Source organism: Carlito syrichta, unplaced genomic scaffold (genome assembly GCF_000164805.1).
Source record: "Carlito syrichta isolate Samal-C Ts95f unplaced genomic scaffold, Tarsius_syrichta-2.0.1 Scaffold307833, whole genome shotgun sequence".
NCBI classification, from domain to species: Eukaryota; Metazoa; Chordata; class Mammalia; order Primates; family Tarsiidae; genus Carlito; species Carlito syrichta.
This window is the reverse complement of record NW_007251929.1, coordinates 1-18,951: the sequence shown is the minus strand read 5'-3', so window position 1 is coordinate 18,951 and position 18,951 is coordinate 1. Positions and strand designations below refer to the sequence as shown.

Genomic DNA, 18,951 nt, shown 5'->3' with positions numbered 1-18,951 from the left:
ACATGTATTTTAAAGTGTTTTTTCCCCTCCTCTCTCTTAACATGTTTTAGAAACTTTTTTCACCATGCCTGCATATCCTACCTTACGCTAGCTAAGAAATCCCAGGGGCCAATCATTGTGAGACACTCCCACTTGGGGAGAATCACCAGACAGTTGATCCATAAACTGATTGCAGCTAAGATAACACCAATCAGACCTCCAGGAGGCCTACCACCCAAGATAAGCCATCAAGACATACCTGTGCCAAGCCTGCACACCAAGCTTTCCTTTTCATTTTTATTTTGAGTTAGAGTCTCACTCTGTCACCCAGGCTGGAATGCAGTGGCACACTCACGGCCACCCCAATGTTGACCTGCTGGCCTGCCAGTGATCCTTCCGCCTCAGTCTTCCAAGTAGCTGTAACTACAGGTGCGCGCTACCAAGCTCAACCAATTTTTATTTATTTATTGTAGAGATGAGGTCTCGCCAAGTTGCCCAGGCTGGTCTCGAACCTATGGGCTCAGGCAATTCACTCGCCTCGGCCTCCCAAAGTGCTGGGATTACAGGCTGAACCACCGAGCCCAGCCAAGTTTCCCTTTTTAAACCCTTATACTCAGCCTAAAAATCTGAAATGGGTTCTTTGAGGCATGAACCTGGCCACGTCCCCATTTGCCTACTTTTGAAATAAAGCAATTTTGCTTTCACCACCTCTCGTCTGGAGTTTTGCTTTGGGCAACGAGTGGCCCACCTTGCTTTGATAACAAGATGACATCCACAGAACGAGGGAAAAGGAACCACTTGGAAAAAATTCTCAAAATAAAGAACTGACAGGACCTGATAGCTCTGTGGATCTTGCAGAAGCACTCGTCAAACAGCTTCTTAGGGTGTAATTGCTGTTCTACCACTTAACTTCCCTGTGCCTCAGTTTTCCTATCTGTATAATGGGGACCCAGGGAAACTTCCCCTCCGCCCTCTGAAACTCTGCTGAAAAATCAACTCACAAAAGGCAGATTGATTAAAGAAAAGGCATACAAATTTTATTAGTGTGTTTACAGAGAAAACCACAGAGTAATTACCCACCCCTAGTGAGGTTTAGAAGCTTATATACCATCCTGGCAAAACAGGTTATGGGAGTAGGGAGAAGAGGAATTCTACTGAAGAAATTACTAGGGAGAATGAATGGATATGGGAACAGAGATTCACTTGCACATTGTCTTGTGAAAGGGTCTGATTGGGTGTGGTTACATTCTTGGTCTTAGGAGGAAGGGAAAGAAAAAAACAATTGTTCCTTTTGGTGGGTCTGGATCCTAGGCAGATAAAGGCTTTGCAGAAGAAAGGGGGTTGAGGAGGAAGATCAGAGGGACCTCAAGGCTTTAGTTCAGGATGCTAAATCGCCACATACTATAGGTACCTCTTAGGGCTGTTGGGAGAATCCAGGACTAGTAATTACAAGTGCCTGGATTAGAGCTTGGCACATTGTAAAACACGTACATGTTAGCTTTTACCATCGCAGATACACAGAGGAGGGAGAGCCGAGTTTTAGCCCATGTTTGCGGGCCTCGTAGCCAAGTGGTCTTTACTGCTTCTGAGTCACTTCGCCATTCCTAAACCTTAGTTTCTTCATCTGAATCAAAGGTGACTCAAAGATTCTCAGAGTGACTCAAGGGTGCCGGTGCCAGTGGCAGAGCATGGAAAATCGAGGGGAGGCGCCTCTTTGGCTGAGGTAACACCCAGTGGGAGGATTCCGTCTGGCCCAGCTCTCCTCGCCTCCCTACCCGAGTTAAATGCCCGGGTGAGTCTGGCAGCTATTCCAAGAATCGGAGCGCAAATTTGGACAGAGGAGGCGCCTAGGACCTCAGAGGGACCTCCACCAGCCACACCACATGGGCCCCAAAGCACGAGCGCGGCGGCTGGCGCGGTCTCCTGCGGCTGAGACCGCAAGGCGAGGCCCCTGGCGACCGCAGAGAGCTGCCGTCCACCCCCGCGGCCCCCGAGTCTCGGCCAGGGCGGGGGCGAGGGTAGAGGGGCGGGATTCGGGGCGGTCCCGCGCGCGCCCCGCCTGCTCCGCCGCCGCAGTGTCAACAGGACTCTCCTCCGCCGCTGCAATCAGCTGTTGGGGACCAGAGGAAGAGGAAGGGGCGGAGCTGCCTTGCGGCTGACCGCGGAGCAGTCAACCGACTACACCGAAGGGTAATCGGGTGTCCTCAGCGCCGCCCTGAGGGCCAGCCAGGCTGGGGAGGGCGGGACGGGCGAACCAGCCCAGTCCAGGAAGCCCGGCAATGCCCCGCCACGGAGTGTCACCCTGCCAGAATCACCCCGGGTCCGTCCGCTCGGGGACTCCCCGACTCCTGTGGGTGAGCCTGGGACTGGCGCTGGCGGTGGCTCTGCCTGACTCCCTTGTGCTCTGGGCCCCGGCAGCGGCCCACCCTCTGCCTGCCCAAGGCCATCCTGCCAGTTTCAGTCCTACAGTGCCCCAGCTCCGGGATGCTTTTGGGTGGTGGAACCTCACCTGTCCAGTCTGCAAAGTCCTCTTCACCGCCATCAACTACGGTCTGAAGGTGAGCACTGAAGGGACCGAGGAAGGAGAGCTCTGGGGGTGGGGGAGTGGGAGCTCCGGCTAATGCAAGTGCCCTGGGGTCTGAATGCATCCCTGATGGAGAGGGTAACACTGCAAGTCCTTACTGAGTTTGCACCCCTTTGGGGCCACTTATGGCTACATGCCACCCCATTGTGACCTTGTGAAGTAAGAAAAGAATGCAGACAGCGCCTGAGAAAGTCAGCAGGTCAAGCAAAGGCCTGAAATGTCACCAGCCACTGAGCTAAAGAGGAAGCAATGGCCTAGTGCTGCCTGAGTCACAGGGCAATGCTAGGAGGCAGAGGGTGGCACAGAGGTTTCTTCATAGTACCACTGAGTCCACCTCAGCCTGTTTGGAGATAGAGGTTCAAGGGGTGGTGGCCAAGAGTTGGCCTGGCTCTCCTGCTCTGTCTCTGACAGCTCACCACTCATTCCTTCAACCACAGAAGGAGCCCAACGTAGCCCGGGTGGGCTCCGTGGCCATCAAGCTGTGCAATCTGCTGAAGATAGCACCGCCTCCTGTGTGCCAGTCGGCTGTCCATCTCTTTGAGGATGACATGGTGGAGGTGTGGACACGCTCAGTACTGAGCCCATCTGAAGCCTGTGGCCTGCTTCTGGGCTCCACCTGTGGGCAGTGGGACATCTTCTCATCTTGGAATGTCTCTTTATCAGCCGTGCCGAAGCCACCTCCCAAGCCGCCCAGCCCCCCAGCCCCAGGCGCCCCTGTCAGCCGTGTCCTCTTCCTTACTGACCTGCACTGGGATCATGACTACCTGGAGGGCACAGATCCTAACTGTGCTGACCCACTGTGCTGCCGCCGGGGCTCTGGCCCACCACCAGCCTCCCAACCAGGTGCTGGATACTGGGGCGAGTACAGCAAGTGTGACCTGCCCCTACGGACCCTGGAAAGCCTGTTGAGTGGGCTGGGCCCAGCTGGCCCTTTTGATATGGTGTACTGGACAGGAGACATCCCTGCCCATGACATCTGGCACCAATCTCGAAAGGACCAGCTGCGGGCCCTGAACACTGTCACAGCCCTTGTGAGAAAGTTCTTGGGGCCAGTGCCAGTGTATCCAGCTGTGGGAAACCACGAGAGCACACCCGTCAACAGCTTTCCTCCCCCCTTCATCGAGGGCAACTATTCCTCCCGCTGGCTCTATGAGGCGATGGCCAAAGCCTGGGAACCCTGGCTGCCTGCTGAAGCCCTTGCCTCCCTCAGGTACTTCCGGTCCATGAAAACCCATGAAGGGAAAAGAAAGGTGGATGCAAAGGAAGTGGGGGTGGGGAAGCTGAGGCATCGTCTCTGACTGCTCTAGTGTGAGTCCTCCGTGTTCTTCACTGTTCCCACCCTAATCCCACCCCACCTTGCCTTTCTCCCCATTTTATCTCCAGCCCCCTCCTTCAAAGGGCTGGCAGCATAACCTCTCCATGCCCCAGCCTGTGTCTTTGCTCATGTGGGTCCTCACTAAAATGAATTCCTCTTCTTTTTATCATTCCCTATGTTTCCCATCTTATCCAAGCCCAGGTCATGCTCCCCCTGCATGGCCTTTGCTTCCCACTCTTGCTCACTCTCACCTCTCCTCTGCACTCCTAGAACCCTCGACCCTCAGCTATTCCTTTCTATCATGCACGTCCTATAATTCCTATTGTTTGGTCTTCAGCTAGACTGTGAACTCACTGAGGGTGAGGATGCTGTCGTGCGTGTCTCTGCCCTCCACCCAAATGCCCAGCACAGGACTGGGCATGCAGGATCAGGATTATGAACAAGTGTTGATACCTCATGTTTACTTTGTTTCAGAACCGGGGGGTTCTATGCCCTTTCGCCACGCCCTGGCCTCCGCCTCATCTCTCTCAACATGAATTTTTGTTCCCGTGAGAACTTCTGGCTCTTGATCAACTCCACAGATCCCGGCGGACAGCTCCAGTGGCTAGTGGCGGAGCTTCAGGCTGCTGAGGACCGAGGAGACAAAGTGAGGGAGAGTGGTGGGCACATGGTGGTGTAGGTGGTGCCAGGACTGAGAAAGAAGACGGCTCCGGTTGAGCTGGAGTCTTTGTGAGCAGAGAAGCTTGCTTTTCTGGCATTCCCAACAATGTTCCCTGGGGCTTCAGCTCATGGTCACTCTTGGAAGCCCTTTTATTAATTCTCCCTCTCTTTGGCCAGAGTTGTCTGGACCCCTTGATACCCTGATAACCACCCTTAACTCTCCCTCTCACTCAGGTGCATATAATTGGCCACATTCCCCCGGGACACTGCCTGAAGAGTTGGAGCTGGAATTATTACCGAATTGTAGCCAGGTAGGAGATGGTGGGAGTGGGGATGGGGTAAGGGGATGAAGCTCTTAGGTTGGACATTCCCATGAATCTCACCATCCCCATAACCCTGTGGGGTGGGGAGGCTACTTGAATAGGTTGGAGAAAGAGAGCATCCTATCTACCTAGATCTCTTCCTCCCCCTCGGTAGAATCTTCTGAATACAATTAGTTTCTTCTGGTCAGGTATGAGAACACTTTGGCTGGTCAGTTCTTTGGCCACACTCATGTGGATGAATTTGAGGTCTTCTATGATGAAGATACTCTGAGCCGGCCACTGGCTGTAGCCTTCCTGGCGCCCAGTGCCACCACCTACATCGGCCTGAATCCTGGTGAGTGATGCTGAAAGGAACTTCCTTTATCCTGGGGTTGGTGGGATAGTGGAAGGGGATCTGAGCCTGGGCCGGCAAAGGGTGGGCAGGGTGTGTGACCCGTCCCTGGAGTTGCCTTTGTTCCTTTCCCCTCTAGTCAGCCCCTCCTTCCTCACAGGTTACCGCGTGTACCAAATAGATGGAAACTACTCCGGGAGCTCTCACGTGGTCCTGGACCACGAGACCTACATCCTGAATCTGACAAAGGCCAACGTGCCAGGAGCCACGCCGCACTGGCAGCGCCTCTATAGGGCTCGAGAAACCTACGGGCTGCCCAACGTACTGCCTGCCGCCTGGCACGACCTGGTATATCGCATGCGGAGCGACACGCGACTCTTCCAGACCTTCTGGTTTCTCTACCATAAGGGCCACCCGCCCTCGGAGCCCTGCGGCGCGCCCTGCCGCCTGGCCACGCTGTGCGCCCAGCTCTCTGCCCGCGCCGACAGCCCTGCTCTGTGCCGCCATCTAGTGCCAGATGAGAACCTCCCGACTGTCCAGAGCCTGTGGCCAAGGCCGTTGTTATGCTAGGGCCCCAGGGACCAGAGTTGGGAAAATTCTTGATTAAGAAATGGACAGAAAGCCCACAGCACTGCTGTGATTCCACCTGGCAAGATTGTCCAGAGGAAGCCCATCCCTGGGCCCCAAGTACACAAGGAAAACAGGACCTTCTCCTTTCCTGGAGCTGGTTTAGCTGGATATGGGCTGGGGTGTGACTGCCCTGCTGCTCTGCGTGTGCCCAGCATCTAGACTGCCCTGGGGCTGCTGTCCTTTCATGGCCATGGAGCTGAGGCCTAAAGTGACACTGCACTGGGCAGACCAGACAGGAGCTGTTGCCCCAGGTTCGTGCTGCCCAGCGGGGAACCCTGGATTGCTGCTACTAAAATAAAGATGCGAGACTTGGACTCCAGACTCCTCTGTAACTCTCCCAATTTCTTCTCTCCAAGGAGGTAGGGCAAGGAGACCTGGGGAAGTATGGGGGAGATGGTGTGGTACAGGAATAAGAGGGCACACAGCAGTGCAGACAGACTTTATTAGTGATATCAGTACAGCGGAGGTACCCACAGAGCAGGGGGAAAGGGACCCATGCCTGGACCAGTCCCCTCCTCCTTCTGCCCTGCTGGGTCCTAGGAGAATGGGGCTTGGCCTGGACCAGTTCCTCCTGCTCCACCTGAAACACATGGGGATGGAGAGCCCGGGACTGGCCTTGCTTCCTGTTCCTCTTGTCATCACTCCAGTGTTATCATTTCCTTGAAGGGATTAGCTCTTTGCCTCCCCAGCCCCTAGGCAGGGAACCCCAGCCACTGGGAAGGGGCAGCTTTGGGGGGCCTGAGGCCTAGGAATAGCCACTAGGACCCCTCCCTACCCCATACCCTGAAGCTTCCTGGGGTCCAACACGAGCAGGTGGAGGGAGGATGGGGGCTTCTTCATGGGGTGTGGGCTCCCAGCCGCTTGGGTTTCAGGGAGCCCCAGAGTGACTGAACGCCCCTGCGGACAGTCCACCCTACACGCCGTGCAACGGACTCAGCAGGGGGTGCCGGGAGGCAGGAGGTGGAGGCCTGGGAGCGGGCATCCAGACACTTCTGGTAGCGAAGCTGTAGAGAGGCAGGTAGGGCAGTCACTCTCCAGCCTGCCTCACCTGGGGTCATGCTACCACCCCACCACCCTACTGTCTTACCATGCACGCAGCCTGCACGGCCTCTGAGAGACTGGCAGCATTGGGCTCGCACCAGAACATGTGGCAGCAGAAGGAGGCTGGGCCGGCAGCCATGATGAATGCAAATGTGTGGACATCTCTGCCCACAGCCAGAAAGGAGAGGAAGCGTACCCGACATTCCCCTAGCACTGCTTCTGTCTGCAGGGAGCGAACTCAGTTGAAAAGGAATCTTCCCCTCAACCCCTTGCCCTCACCAGCCCTCTTGTGTTACACTGAGGCACGTCCATCTTGTCAGCAGCTCTTCCCCTCACTCCCAGTCTCCCCTCCATGGCAAGGCCCAGCCCTGCCTCCCACCCCAGCTCTTTACCTGCTGGTGCAAGATGGTGAGGGTAGCAGGAGCCACGCTGACATGACTTGGAGTCCACTGCTCACGGCTGCTGGAGGACAGGACTGACTCCAGGGCCCCATTAATTACGTCTACCCCTAGAAGATATGAATACAAACATGACACCACTTGAGTGTAGACAGATGATACCTCAGCTCTGCCCTAGATCTTCCAGTCAAACCCATGCTTTTTGTTTTATCCCCGCTTTACCAGTTCAGAGCAATGAAGACAATGCTGGCCAGGTATCCCTTCCTCAGGACTTTCCTCCTTGGCTTCAGTGACTTGACACTTTCTGCTTTTTTCTATCTTGAATCCTAGACTTGATTTTTTTCACTGACTCTGCCTCCTCTTCCAACCTCCTAAACTGACTGACCCCTTCAAAGTTCTGACCAAATCCAGCTGTATCAGTGCTCCTCACATTCAGATGCTACACTGCTTCACACCACTACAATGACTCCCAAATCAGCCCCTACAGGCAAGACCAGTCTTCTCCTAAGACTCAATCTTTTTTTTTAAAGATATTCACTTGAGGAATGTGTACTCTGTACTGCTAGGTTATCACAGTGTATTATTTATACACAATCTCACACAATCTCACAATGTTATTTTATTACATTTTGCAGATAAGGAAACTAAAACTTATAGAAATCAGGTAATATACCTTAGGTCACATGGGGGACTAGAGCCTGGGTTCTTAACCATGCCTTTCTCCTACCTCTTCTCTACATTCCTAGTTTTCAGAACTAGAAGGGCTTTGCAAATCTTGGTTCTACTCAAGAATTTCTGGGCCGGACTAGGTGGCTCAGCCTGTAATCCCAGCACTTTGGGAGGCCAAGGCAAGTGGATTGCCTGAGCCTGTGGGTTCAAGACCCGCCCGGGCAACTTAGCAAGACCTCATCTCTACAATAAATCAAAAACTAGCCAGGCATGGTAGTGTGCGCCTGTAGTTCCAGCTACTTGGAAGGCTGAGGTGGAAGGATCACCGGAGCCCAGCAGGTTGAGACTGCAGTGGCCGGGAGTGTGCTACTGCACTCCAGTCTGGGCGACAGAGTGAGACTCCAACTCAAAAAAAAAAAAAAAAAAAAAAGAATTTCTGTAATGTGCTCAGGGGCCAAGGAACTCAAAGTTCCTGACTTTTAGATGACTTCATTTTCCCTTATAATACTGTGGTCTCCTCCACCTTGAACTGCTGTTAAACATTTCTATTCGTGCATCCCATTTTTGCCTGGACTCAGCAAAGAACCTAAACAGGAGCACATGGTGGGGCAGAGACAGTGGTTCTAGTCCCTGTTCCACCCACGAGCTGGCTGTGCGATCTACTGTGTCTTCGCACAATGCCAACACAAAAGGCACATGGTTCTGTGGTGCACTCCTGGACCCTCCACTCCTTTAGCTGCCTCTCAGCTCCCACTAGGAGCACACCACGTGAACTCTTTGTAGGCAGAGAACAAATCAGAAGACAATCATCTTCTTTGCAAGACTTTCCCCATCTTGGCCTTGTGCACCTTACCTCTAGCTGGAACAAGGCCAATCTCCTCTTCCAAGCATGCAAGTCCTCCAAAATCTGGCCTCCTCTGAGTTGTCAAGTCTCAAATTTTACTGTTCTCTGGGCTTCAAATGATTTATGTAGCATTTACTAACATCTAATCTTGGCAAATGGCCTGCCAGGCAGATGGGGAATACAAAGCAAGAGAAGAAGAGGCCCAAGGGACACAGACTGCAACTGAAGAAAAAGCCTCTGTCTGGAGTGACCTTCCCCACACTTTGACTATCTGAGAAACTCTAGATTCTCATCCTTCAGAGCTCTACCCAGGCCCAGGTCCACCCAGCCTGGGAAGCCATCCCTTCAGGACAAGGAGAGGACAACTCTGAGACATGGGGAACCTTACCACAACATCTTGTAACTGTTGGGAAACTTTCTTCCACACTGGGCTGTAGCCATCTCAAGAGCAGAGAACAAGTTTAATTCATCCCTATGTCCTCTATCCTAACACAGGGTTTCTCTGCTGAAGAAACTCCAGATGCTTGACCAAATCACCCTCAGGGCAGTACGAGCAGATGTACCCAAACTGGTAAAACCAAGTGAAACAGGAGTCCACAGAAGGGTGACAATGCAGGCAGGAATGGCTGGGCCAAGTCAGATTGCAGAGAGTTTCAAAAGCCTGGCAGAAGGCTATGATGTTCATGACATTTAGGCCAGGGCAATGGAAACTCTAAGGGTATGGGTGTGGGAGGGACATCAAAGTCAAACTGCTGAACAGATGGGGATGTGGGGGTGTCGCCTGGCCTCAGAGTCATGAGAGGTTTGGTAGAAAAGTAGCTAAAGCAGTAGAACAAAGTGGTCTGGGAAAAAACTGTCAGATTTGGTAACAACTCAGGACTGAAACCTACATCCTGACCTCTAGGCCCATACTCCCAATCCCCCTTATCCTGCTATGAATTTCTTTTCTTATCAGTTGTTGACTTTTTTTTTAGTTAGAGTCTCACTCTGTCACCCAGGTTGGAGTGCAGTGGTATGCTCACAACTACCCACAGCCTCAATCTGCTGGGCTCAGGCCATCCTTCTGCTTCAGCCTTCAAGTAGCTGCTACCACAGGCGTGTACCACCATGCCCAGCTAATTTTTTTTTTTTCTTTTAGAGACACGGTTTTGCCATGTTGCCCAGGCTGGTCTCGAACCTGAGGGATCAGGTAATCCTCTTGCCCCAGCCTCCCAAAATGCTGGGATTACAGGCATGAACTACCGTGCCTGGCCAATTTTTTTTTATTCATTGTAGAGATGAGGTCTTGCCAAGTTGACCAGGCTGGTCTCAAACCCCTGGACTCAGGCAATCCTCTCACCTCCAGTACCCAAAGTGCTGGGATTACAGAGTGAGCCACTGCACCTGGCAGGATTATTTTTTTTTTAATTTTTCTTTGAATTGGGTCTCACTGTCATCCAGGCTGTAGTGTAGTGGCAGATCACAGCTCACTGCAGCCTCAACTTCCTGGGCTCAGGCAATCCTCCCCAGTGGCTGGGACTACAGGTGTGTGCCACCATGCTTGGCTGTTTTTATTTTTTTTATTTTTTGTAGAGATAAGGTCTCACTATGTTGCCTAGGTTGATCTCAAACTCCTGGGCTCAAGCAATCCTTCTGCTTTGGCCTCCCAAAGTGCTGGGATTATAGACACGAGCCACTGTGTCTAGCCTCCTAAGTGTCTTTTGACATGACAACTCAACCTCTCCTTGAAGCAGTCTCTTTTCTTCCTCCCACCTCTCTTCTGCTCTTGCTGTCCTTAGCAGTTTCATCTTCTACCACCCATTCATTAAATGTTGAAGGGCCTCAAGGCTAGGGCTAGCCTCATTTCCCTTTTCACTTCAGGCTGCCTACTTTCTAGGGTCAATTTACTCCACACCCATGGCTTTGATTACCTCTATAATCCAATGACACCCAAACTTCCATCTCCAGCCCAGACCTCTCCTCTCAGCTCCAGACCTGTGAACCCAGCTGCCAACCTGACACTGTCACTCAATCACAATCTCCACACCGAAACTGGCCTCTTCTAGCATTTGTAACCTTTAGAGAAGGGCATCACCATCCAGCAGGTCCAAAAGCCAGGAACCCAGGAGTCATCCTTTTTTTTTTTTTTTTTTGAGTCTGAGTCTTACTCTGTCACCCAGGCTGGAGTGGCACACTTGTGGCCACTGCAGTCTCGGCCTGCTGGGCTCAGGTGATCCTTCCGCCTCTGCCTTCCAAATAGCTAGAACTACAAGCGCATGCCACCACTCCTGGCTAATTTTCTGTGTGTGTGTGTGTGTGTGTGTGTGTGTGTGTGTGTGTGTGTGTGATTTATTTCAGAGATGACGTCTCACCAAATTGCCCAGGCTGGTCTCAAACCTGTGGACTCAGGCAATCCTCTCACCTCGGCCTCCCAAAGTGCTGGGATTATAGGCATGAGCCACTGTACCTGGCCAGGGTCACCATTTTTTGAAAAATTTATTTTAATTTTTTGAGTCGGGGTTTCACTCTGTCACCCAGGCTGGAGTGCAGTGGTATGATCACAGCTCACTGTAGCCTCAAACTCCTGGGCTCAGGTGATCCTTCTGCCTTAGCCTCCGGAGTAGCTAGGACTATAGGAGCATGCTATGACATCTGGCTAGTCTATTTTTTTGGGGGGGGTTCTTTTTTTTAGAGACAAAGTCTTGCTTTGTGGCCCAGGCTGTTCTCAAGCTCCTGAACACTAAGAGTCATCCTTAATGCCCCTGTCCCTCTCCCTCACCTTTCATCCAACCAATCACCAAAGCCTGTTGACTTTACTTGTCTAAGCATCTCTTGAACTCTCCACTGTTGTCCTAGATACTCTCCTTATTGGTCACAACTATTGCTAGATCCTTCTAACTGAGCTTCCCACACCCACCTTCACACACTCAACATCCTTTTTCCTGGTATAGTTAAAGTGAGCTTTACAAAATTCAAATCTGGTTAAGTCAAGTGCACTCCTGAAGACTACAATAGCTCCTTGCTGCTCTTAGGGTGAAGAACAAATAACTTATGCAGCCTATGAGGTCCCTGACAGTTTGCAGCTCAGCCCTCAGCCTCATCTTGCACTGGCCTTCTCCTAGTGCCTCTGAAGTACCAAAGTGCCTACCACTGTGGACCCTGATCTTTCACCATCCCACCCCTGTCTCCATCCCATGTTAACACAGTCACTTCTATTCTTTTTTTTTCTTTTTTTTCAGTTGGAGTCTCACTCTGTCACCCAAGTTGAAATGCAATGGCACAATTAGAGCTCACTGCAGTCTCAATTGCTGGGCTCAGGTGATGTTTCCACCTCAGCCTCGGGAGCTCGGACTATAGGCAAGTGCTACTGTGCCCCGCTAATATTTTTAATTTTTATTTTTGTAGAGACGAGGTCTCGCTATGATGCCTAAGCTGGTCATGAACTTGTGGGTTCAAGAAATCCTCCCACCTTGGCCTCCCAAAGTGCTGGGATTATAGGCATGAGCCATGCACCCAGCCTCTATTCATTTTTTCCATCTTAGTTCATATGCCATAGGGAAGTCTTTTCCGACCCCTAAGACTAGATGAAGTTCCTCGATTACATCTTGCTACTTTCTTTCAATGGATGATTCAGTTTATAATTACACATTTATTTGTGAGTATATGATTAACTCCTGGGTTTGTTTTTGTTTTCCTACCATAACCTCTGTGAAAGCGGGACTGTGGCCATTGTTCTTTTTTTGTGTGTGTGAGTTGGAGTCTCACTCTGTAGCCCAGGCTGGAGTGCAGTGGCACAATCACAGCTACACCAGTGTCAACCAGCTGGGCTCCAGCAATCCTTCTGCCTCTGACTTCCAAGTAGCCAGAACTACAGGCATGCACTACCATGCCCAGCTAATTTTTGAATTATTGTAGAGATGAGGTCTCACCAAGGTGCCTGGGCTGGTCTCAAACCCACAGGTTCAGGTAATCCACTTGCCTCAGCCTCCCAAAGTGCTGGGATTACAGGCTGAGCCACCAAGCCCAGCCACACCACTGTTCTCTTGTTGCCTAGTACAGGCACATGGCAGGCTTCAAAGGTATGTGTTAAAAGAATGAACAGATAATTGACAGATAGTATAAAAGCACTGGAAAGATAAGAGTTCACTAGACAGTCTCTACCCTTGGTTCTTTATCTATAAACAAGTGTAATCATAATCCCAACCTCACTGGATTATCAGGAACTAAATGACATAATCTAAGGAAATACTCTGCAACAATAAATCATGTGTCAATTATGCCTACTGCTTCCTTCTCTGAATGCTCCAAACCTACCAGTTGGCATGCGGATTGTGCTACAGGCAGAACATAGAGTGCAGTTGGGACAAGGGTACAGGGAGCGGGAATGCATTTCGAAGGGCAAGGAGACATCAAGCACGAGGAAGGCCCAGTAGAAACAGCAAGGGAAGGCGGAAGGTAGGGGCAGAGTTTAGGGATCAGGGTGGCAGCCCTTGGGTGAAAAAGGACACACATACCAACAGGTTTAGCAACAGGCACATTCCCCAGGTAATAGACTTGGAACTTCTGGACTAACTCATTCTTAGGTGCCGGGAATTCCACTATAGGAAAGAAGAAATGGATCAGTCAAGGTGGCAGACCTTGCTCACGCCCAGTCCCCACCAGCAAGGCAGACTTCCACCCAGCCAAAGCCCTACATCCACCCACTCTCCTGCCTCCCTTTAACGATAGTCCCTCACTTATTTGAGTATTCAGTCTCCATGTGTTTGTTTTTCTATCAGGTCTGTCCAGGAGCTCACACCTCCTCTTGGGTCACCCACCTTTTGTCAACAAAGCTGAACTGGACCTGGTAGGGTTTTGACACTGACCTTGGAAAGGAACATCCACAAGTTTAGAGTGGTCCAGGGAGAGTCCATTTACCAAGCAGCGGGCATTGCGCCGTTCAGCCATAATCTGAGGAAGGAAGGGATGGAGGGGAGAAGTGAGGGTCTATAAGGGCTTTATCGCCCTGAAGCCCCCCACCCCATTCAGTGACCCCACCCACACCCTTGTAGAGCAAAGGTGGCAGCTAGTCCAGGGAGTGGAGAGGGCCGTGCCTTGGAGCAGATCTCATGCAGGCTGGTGGCGATGTTCTTGGCGGGTGCCTCACAGCGAAACACGTGGCACTTGAGCATCTGGGTCAGCTTATCGCGCGCTACGTAGGCAAAGTCCCTGTTGGGGGAGGGGCACCTCAGTGTCTCCCAGTGCCACTCGGTGATGAGCCTGATTCCCACCCCTCCCACGTCCTCCCTGCCCATTGCAGCTCCTCCAGGGCTTCTCCCTCAGATGGTGTTCTGTAGATGCTAACTTCTGGAGGGAGAGTAGACAGACAAGCATGCTGAGGTGGGGGATAATGGTCAAGCACAGCGGGTGAGAAAGGGCAGGGCAGAAGAGGGAGGCTTAGATGCTTCAAGGTGTCTTGTCCAGGTGTGGGAGGGGTAAGGTCAAGGCAAACAGGCATAGTACCTCTCTCTGGGTCCGGCAGCACAAGAGAGGTGAAGGGCAGAGTTAGAGAGGACGCTGACTGCTACATAAGCCCCACCCTAGAACCCCAGGCACTGCTCCCACCTTCCACTGTCCCGCCCGACGCCCCACACACGGATGCTGACGATGGGCTGGGCATGCAGCAGTGCCTGGCTCTGTGGCTCCACCAGCTTTAGTGTCTCATCCTCCAGCTGTAGCAGCAGATCCTTTCCCTGCAGACCCAGAAACAGGTGCTCAGTGGTACCCCAGCTGACCCCAGGGAGGATGGTTGACCTCTGCCCCCTTCAGCGCTGGGGCCCCTCCTCTGGTGTCAGCCCACCTGCCCTGGGGCTGTTGCTCCAGTTGAGGTCACATGGGATCTCTCACGTGACTCCTTTTATCATCCCCATCGCTATCAGGCCACCACTGTCCAAAGTCCCAGCCTGAGGTCACTCATCCATCCCACAGGGTTGCCACCTGGGGTGGGCCAATAGCCCCCTCCCGCAGCCCTCTCATAGGCAGGTCAGACCTCCCATCTCTCACAGTTCCCTTCACCCTCCCACAGCACCACCTGCCACAGGCTCGGGTCCTCACCTCCCCCCAGCCCCCAGACATGGGGTCATGCAAATTGTTTTTGTGGTAGGAGAGCTGACGGATGCAATTGTTGACCGCCACACTGCTGCGTCCAGGGGCCAGCTCCTCTTCTGTCATCTCCACCCAGCCTAGGGAGCGCACGGCGAAACACTGCCAGACACAGAAGAGGGGTGGGAGGTAGAGTCTGAGGTAAAACCGGAGGGGACTCCAGCACTGGACAGAGGAGTTCCTGGCTCAGAGCCTGGCAGGGGAGAGGGAGTTCTGAACTACAACTAAGAAGCTCCCCTAAATAGAAGGGATAAGGGAGAGGGAGATCTCAGAGGAGACCCCTGCTGGGACAAAGAAGATGTGAGCCAAGCCTAGAAAGACCCTCAACCAGGCCACTGGGCTAGTTGAGTAAAAAAACTGAGGTGCTCAGTCCCAGGGTTCTGTGCTGAGACTGGAAGAACTCCTAGCTCAGGACCTGGGGAGTTGTATTGAGACCAGAGACACCCTCAGAACACAACTGAGGGTGGAGGGCCCCTGGCCTGCAGAAAGGGTATTGGTCTTGAACAAACCTTGATCCCTGGGTTAGCATTCCGTGGCGGAACCTTCTCCTCCTCTTGGGGCAACGGCTCTGGGCTGGAGGCAGATGGTAACATTTGGCACAGGCCCCATACATGGAGCTGTCCCAAGGCCCCTTCCAAAGAGATCATTCTACTACCAGCCCCCTACATCTAGAGACTCACCTGAGGTTCTGAGCTGGGAAGGGCAATGTCCCCTCCTCAGGATCTTTCAGTCCCAACTCCATTGGGGCCTCCTCATTGGGTTCATCCTTGGGAAGTGGATTGAGGAATCAGGACCAAAATGATGCCCCTACTCCAGCTCCCCCCATGGTAAAACAGGTTTCTTCACCCACCTTCCAAAACTCTCCATCCTCAAAGCCTTCTCCATGGGCAAAGCCTGTCCAGGTGAGCTAGAAGGAGGGACAGGAGGCATGAGTGGATGCCTCATCCTGCTCCAACAGCATACCCCACCTAAACCTCTAGCTAAAACCAACAGGTCTGTCAGCCTCACCTGGGACTCCTCTTGGGGGCTGCTCCCATGTGAGGGGGAGGCCCGGCCAGGGGGCTCCCACTGGGTGGTCCCTGTTGGGATGTGCCAATAGTAGGTCCCTGAGGTGTCCTGGACCCTCATCCATCCAGCCGGCAGGTCGGAATCCGTCTCGAAGGCGTTGGGGTTCCAGAAGGAATCTGCCAGGTGGGAGGCTTGGTGAGGGTCGGCCCATCCAACAAGCAGACAGCTGGTGCCTATGCCCAGACCCCTCTGAGAACTCATGGTTGAGAGGGAGTTGGGGAAAGGCTACAGCACAACATGGTTCCTGCTTCCTCCTAGAGTCCACAGTCTGGAGTCACCACATGGGGGCCATCAGTAGGAAGAACGCCTCAGGTCTCCTCCTGGGCCCTGCCAGTGGCTATTGTGGTCACATGGGGAAAAGGAGGAAGGCAGTGAAGAAAGAAGGAAGGGAGGTTGGGTGACCCCGATTAACCTCCTTTTATACATATCTACAACTCAGAGAACACACTTTTCAGCTCCTGCACACATACATGTGCATACATACAACATATACAAGCCCTACCACACACTTGTGCAGCCACAAACCACCAGGGTGTGCAACACACAGAAAATACCAGTGCAGATGACAGGGTATCACAGACACATGTGTGCAGGGGCAAACACACACACCAACTCCAGTCATATACTCATGTAGACACCGCAAAGGTGTGTGCCCATACAGCAGTATATACCAGCCCTGCCACACATATGGCAGATACCACACCATACATATAGGTGGATGCACCCTCAGACACATGACATACATCAACCCCTGTCACATGTGTGCGGACACCACAGGCACAGCTTGACCCTTGCCACACACTGATGTAGGCAAACATATCATGCATCACACACACCTGGCCTCTATAACAAGCACCCTCATCTACCAGCAGAACCACACCACCCCTTCCCTGTTGCCCTCTCATGAATCCTCCACCTCTGCTCTTCCTGCCAGCACCACCACACATCATTCTCAGCCTCATGCTGCCCCTCACCTGGGCTGCTGTCCTGCAGGATGATGGCCAGGAAAAAGTCCTGGGAGAACATGGCGCTCATTCCCAGCCCCTCCTGCCTCTACCCTCCCTCCTCACAGCCCCTCTAGCCCAGCCAGCTGGGCTCACAGCCTGGTGCTGGGCTGCAGAGAAAAGCTCATCCCACCCCCTTCTCACCAGGGCAGAGTGTCTGCCAGGCAAGATGCTCCCCCGCCTGGAGCTCTCTAGGGAGGGGCCAGGACCACCATGCAAGGGAACCTCCTTGGGGTGGGGAAGGGAGGAGGAAGTGGGGTTTGTGAGACCCCAGTCTCTCCTGCTCACACCTACCACCTCTTTCTCAGCCTGGCTCCCCTCCCCCAATCCTGAATCTCCATCCCACCCTCCCTCCAGTGGTCACCTCAGTGGCATAGCCAAGCACAATCTTAGGGACACTAGGAGACTTAGCCCTTCGGGAATACCCCAGCCACCTGGGGACCTGCAGAGCCTATAGCTCTGGCATAAACAGGGTGTGGCTTCAAGGCCTTCAGGGATCCCTCCCCTGCCCAGAACCTGCATAGCAGTTTGAACCCAAGGGTGGGCCTTGAGGGCCAGGGCCCCAGCAAGCTTGAGGCTGGGCTTGGGGCTTCCCAGCACTACCCCCCTCACCTGCCAGGGCCCAGCTAGGCTGCAGCGTCTCCTCGGCAACCGCAGCACCAGGACTGGCTGGGAGCGCCCAGACTGCTGACGTGCTTTCTGTTACCAAGGAAACCAGGAATCCTGACTGGTCCAAGAGGCAGCACTGAGGGACAGGCAGTCCCAAGACCCAGGCTGCTGGGTAACCAGACAGGGAAGGACTGGGAGTAGGCGTGGTTACACCAAGGTGGCTGCACACCTGATGTGAGAGTTATTCAGGCAAGGTGCCTCACCATCCTAAGCTTCTAAGTAATGCAGTGTGGGCCCACAGATACCCAATGAGGAGGGGCTCTTCTTGCCCATCCACCCTCTACCTTTCCTCCCCCCACTCAGACCCTAGGGAATAACATTTTCAGTGGGCACCTGACACTTGGCTGAGGCTCAAGGAATGCCTGCTCTTCCCAAGGGACCCGCCATTGCCTTCAGGACTCCCCTGCTAAAATATTCCAGGAACATCACACCCAGGGCCTCCATGCCCTCCACAGTCATAGCCGGCTTCATGAGGGTCGGACACTTCTGGAATCTAGGAACCAATTCACCATCTCCTGACTGAGTCACACACACTAACCCATCTGTCATCCCTGTCAGCCTGTACCTTCCTGCTTCAAAGAGCTTCATCCTTCCGATCTGTCCTGGAGGGGCAGCTTCTCCCCGCTTGGCCATCTGGGAGGACCTTCTGGAGTCTGGCAAGTATCCCTCCAAGCACAGCCCACCAAGGCCTTGGCTTCCACAAACATGCATGCATTTTAGAACACACACCTTCACTTCTGCATTGATTCATGCACACACTCATGCATGAAATACATGAAATGCTCATGTATCATTCCTTCATTCATTCTCTCATCCATGAATGCCTTGGTGACTAAGCCAGGCATACACATTTCCTCAAGAACCAGAGATGCACTTAATGCTCTTCCCTTCCCTCTACTATACGTCACTACCTGGATCACTGCAACAGCATCATAACTGGTGTCTCTCTTCCTGTCTAGCTTCCTCCAATCTGGGCTGCACACTACAGCTCCAATAATTCCTCTGAGATGCTAAATTAATCAAGTTACCCTCCAATTTAAACCTCTTAATTATTTTCTCCTGCCCTCAGGATAAAATCCAAATTCCTGCCCAGGTTTTATGTGCTGTCATGAACCCCTAACTGTCTGCCTCTCAGTCTTATCTCTGACCACTCCCCATCCCCCTTCTCTCTCTTTGCTTGGCATATGACCTTCATCTTTTCTCAGTCCAGCCCCCTCCCCTGGTCTCCACCTGGCTGTCATCCACTCCTTCAGATATCAGTGTATAAGTCACTTCTCAAAACTGACCCACTGCTCTCCCTCCCCCACTCCCCACCC

The 18,951-nt window shown here is 52.9% G+C and overlaps 2 protein-coding genes across 10 annotated transcripts; one reads left to right on the top strand and one right to left on the bottom strand.

Annotated features, from left to right (window-relative positions):
* Window positions 1-2,258: 2,258 nt before the first annotated feature.
* SMPD1 (sphingomyelin phosphodiesterase 1) lies at window positions 2,259-6,143 on the top strand. Its single transcript, XM_021715834.1, has 6 exons — window positions 2,259-2,537; window positions 3,001-3,773; window positions 4,353-4,524; window positions 4,773-4,849; window positions 5,050-5,195; window positions 5,332-6,143. Exons 1-6 carry the CDS (start codon window positions 2,259-2,261, stop codon window positions 5,760-5,762), a joined length of 1,878 nt encoding a protein of 625 aa, XP_021571509.1. The 3' UTR covers window positions 5,763-6,143.
* Window positions 6,144-6,246: 103 nt separating this feature from the next.
* On the bottom strand, window positions 6,247-17,854 carry APBB1 (amyloid beta precursor protein binding family B member 1). 9 transcript variants are annotated; one of them, XM_021715832.1, is made up of 15 exons: window positions 17,331-17,609; window positions 16,937-16,976; window positions 15,903-16,078; window positions 15,745-15,801; window positions 15,575-15,660; window positions 15,404-15,467; window positions 14,847-14,996; window positions 14,358-14,485; window positions 14,256-14,261; window positions 13,847-13,961; window positions 13,619-13,703; window positions 13,268-13,351; window positions 7,256-7,371; window positions 6,910-7,086; window positions 6,247-6,826 (listed from the first exon to the last, which is right to left on the bottom strand). In XM_021715832.1, the coding sequence occupies exons 3-15, from the start codon at window positions 16,020-16,022 to the stop codon at window positions 6,659-6,661; spliced, it is 1,356 nt and encodes a 451-aa protein (XP_021571507.1). In that variant the 5' UTR covers window positions 16,023-16,078; window positions 16,937-16,976; window positions 17,331-17,609; the 3' UTR covers window positions 6,247-6,658. The 9 variants fall into 9 exon arrangements, with proteins under 9 accessions (XP_021571507.1, XP_008062825.1, XP_021571508.1 ...); XM_008064634.1 differs by lacking the exon at window positions 16,937-16,976 and having other exon boundaries at window positions 17,579-17,854; XM_021715833.1 differs by lacking the exon at window positions 16,937-16,976.
* Window positions 17,855-18,951: the final 1,097 nt, after the last annotated feature.

Bases quoted from the DNA above. Each gene is read 5' to 3' on its own strand.
- SMPD1 (XM_021715834.1), top strand. From the start codon at position 2,259: ATGCCCCGCCACGGAGTGTCACCCTGCCAGAATCACCCCGGGTCCGTC. The intron at 2,538-3,000 runs GTGAGCACTGAA...CTTCAACCACAG, and splicing joins CCATCAACTACGGTCTGAAG to AAGGAGCCCAACGTAGCCCG. The intron at 4,850-5,049 runs GTAGGAGATGGT...TCTTCTGGTCAG, and splicing joins TATTACCGAATTGTAGCCAG to GTATGAGAACACTTTGGCTG.
- APBB1 (XM_021715829.1), bottom strand. From the start codon at position 16,163: ATGAGTTCTCAGAGGGGTCTGGGCATAGGCACCAGCTGTCTGCTTGTT. The intron at 14,486-14,846 runs GTGAGGACCCGA...CTGGGTCTGCAG, and splicing joins TGTCTGGGGGCTGGGGGGAG to GGAAAGGATCTGCTGCTACA. The intron at 13,352-13,618 runs GTCAGTGTCAAA...TCTTTCCTATAG, and splicing joins TGTGGATGTTCCTTTCCAAG to TGGAATTCCCGGCACCTAAG.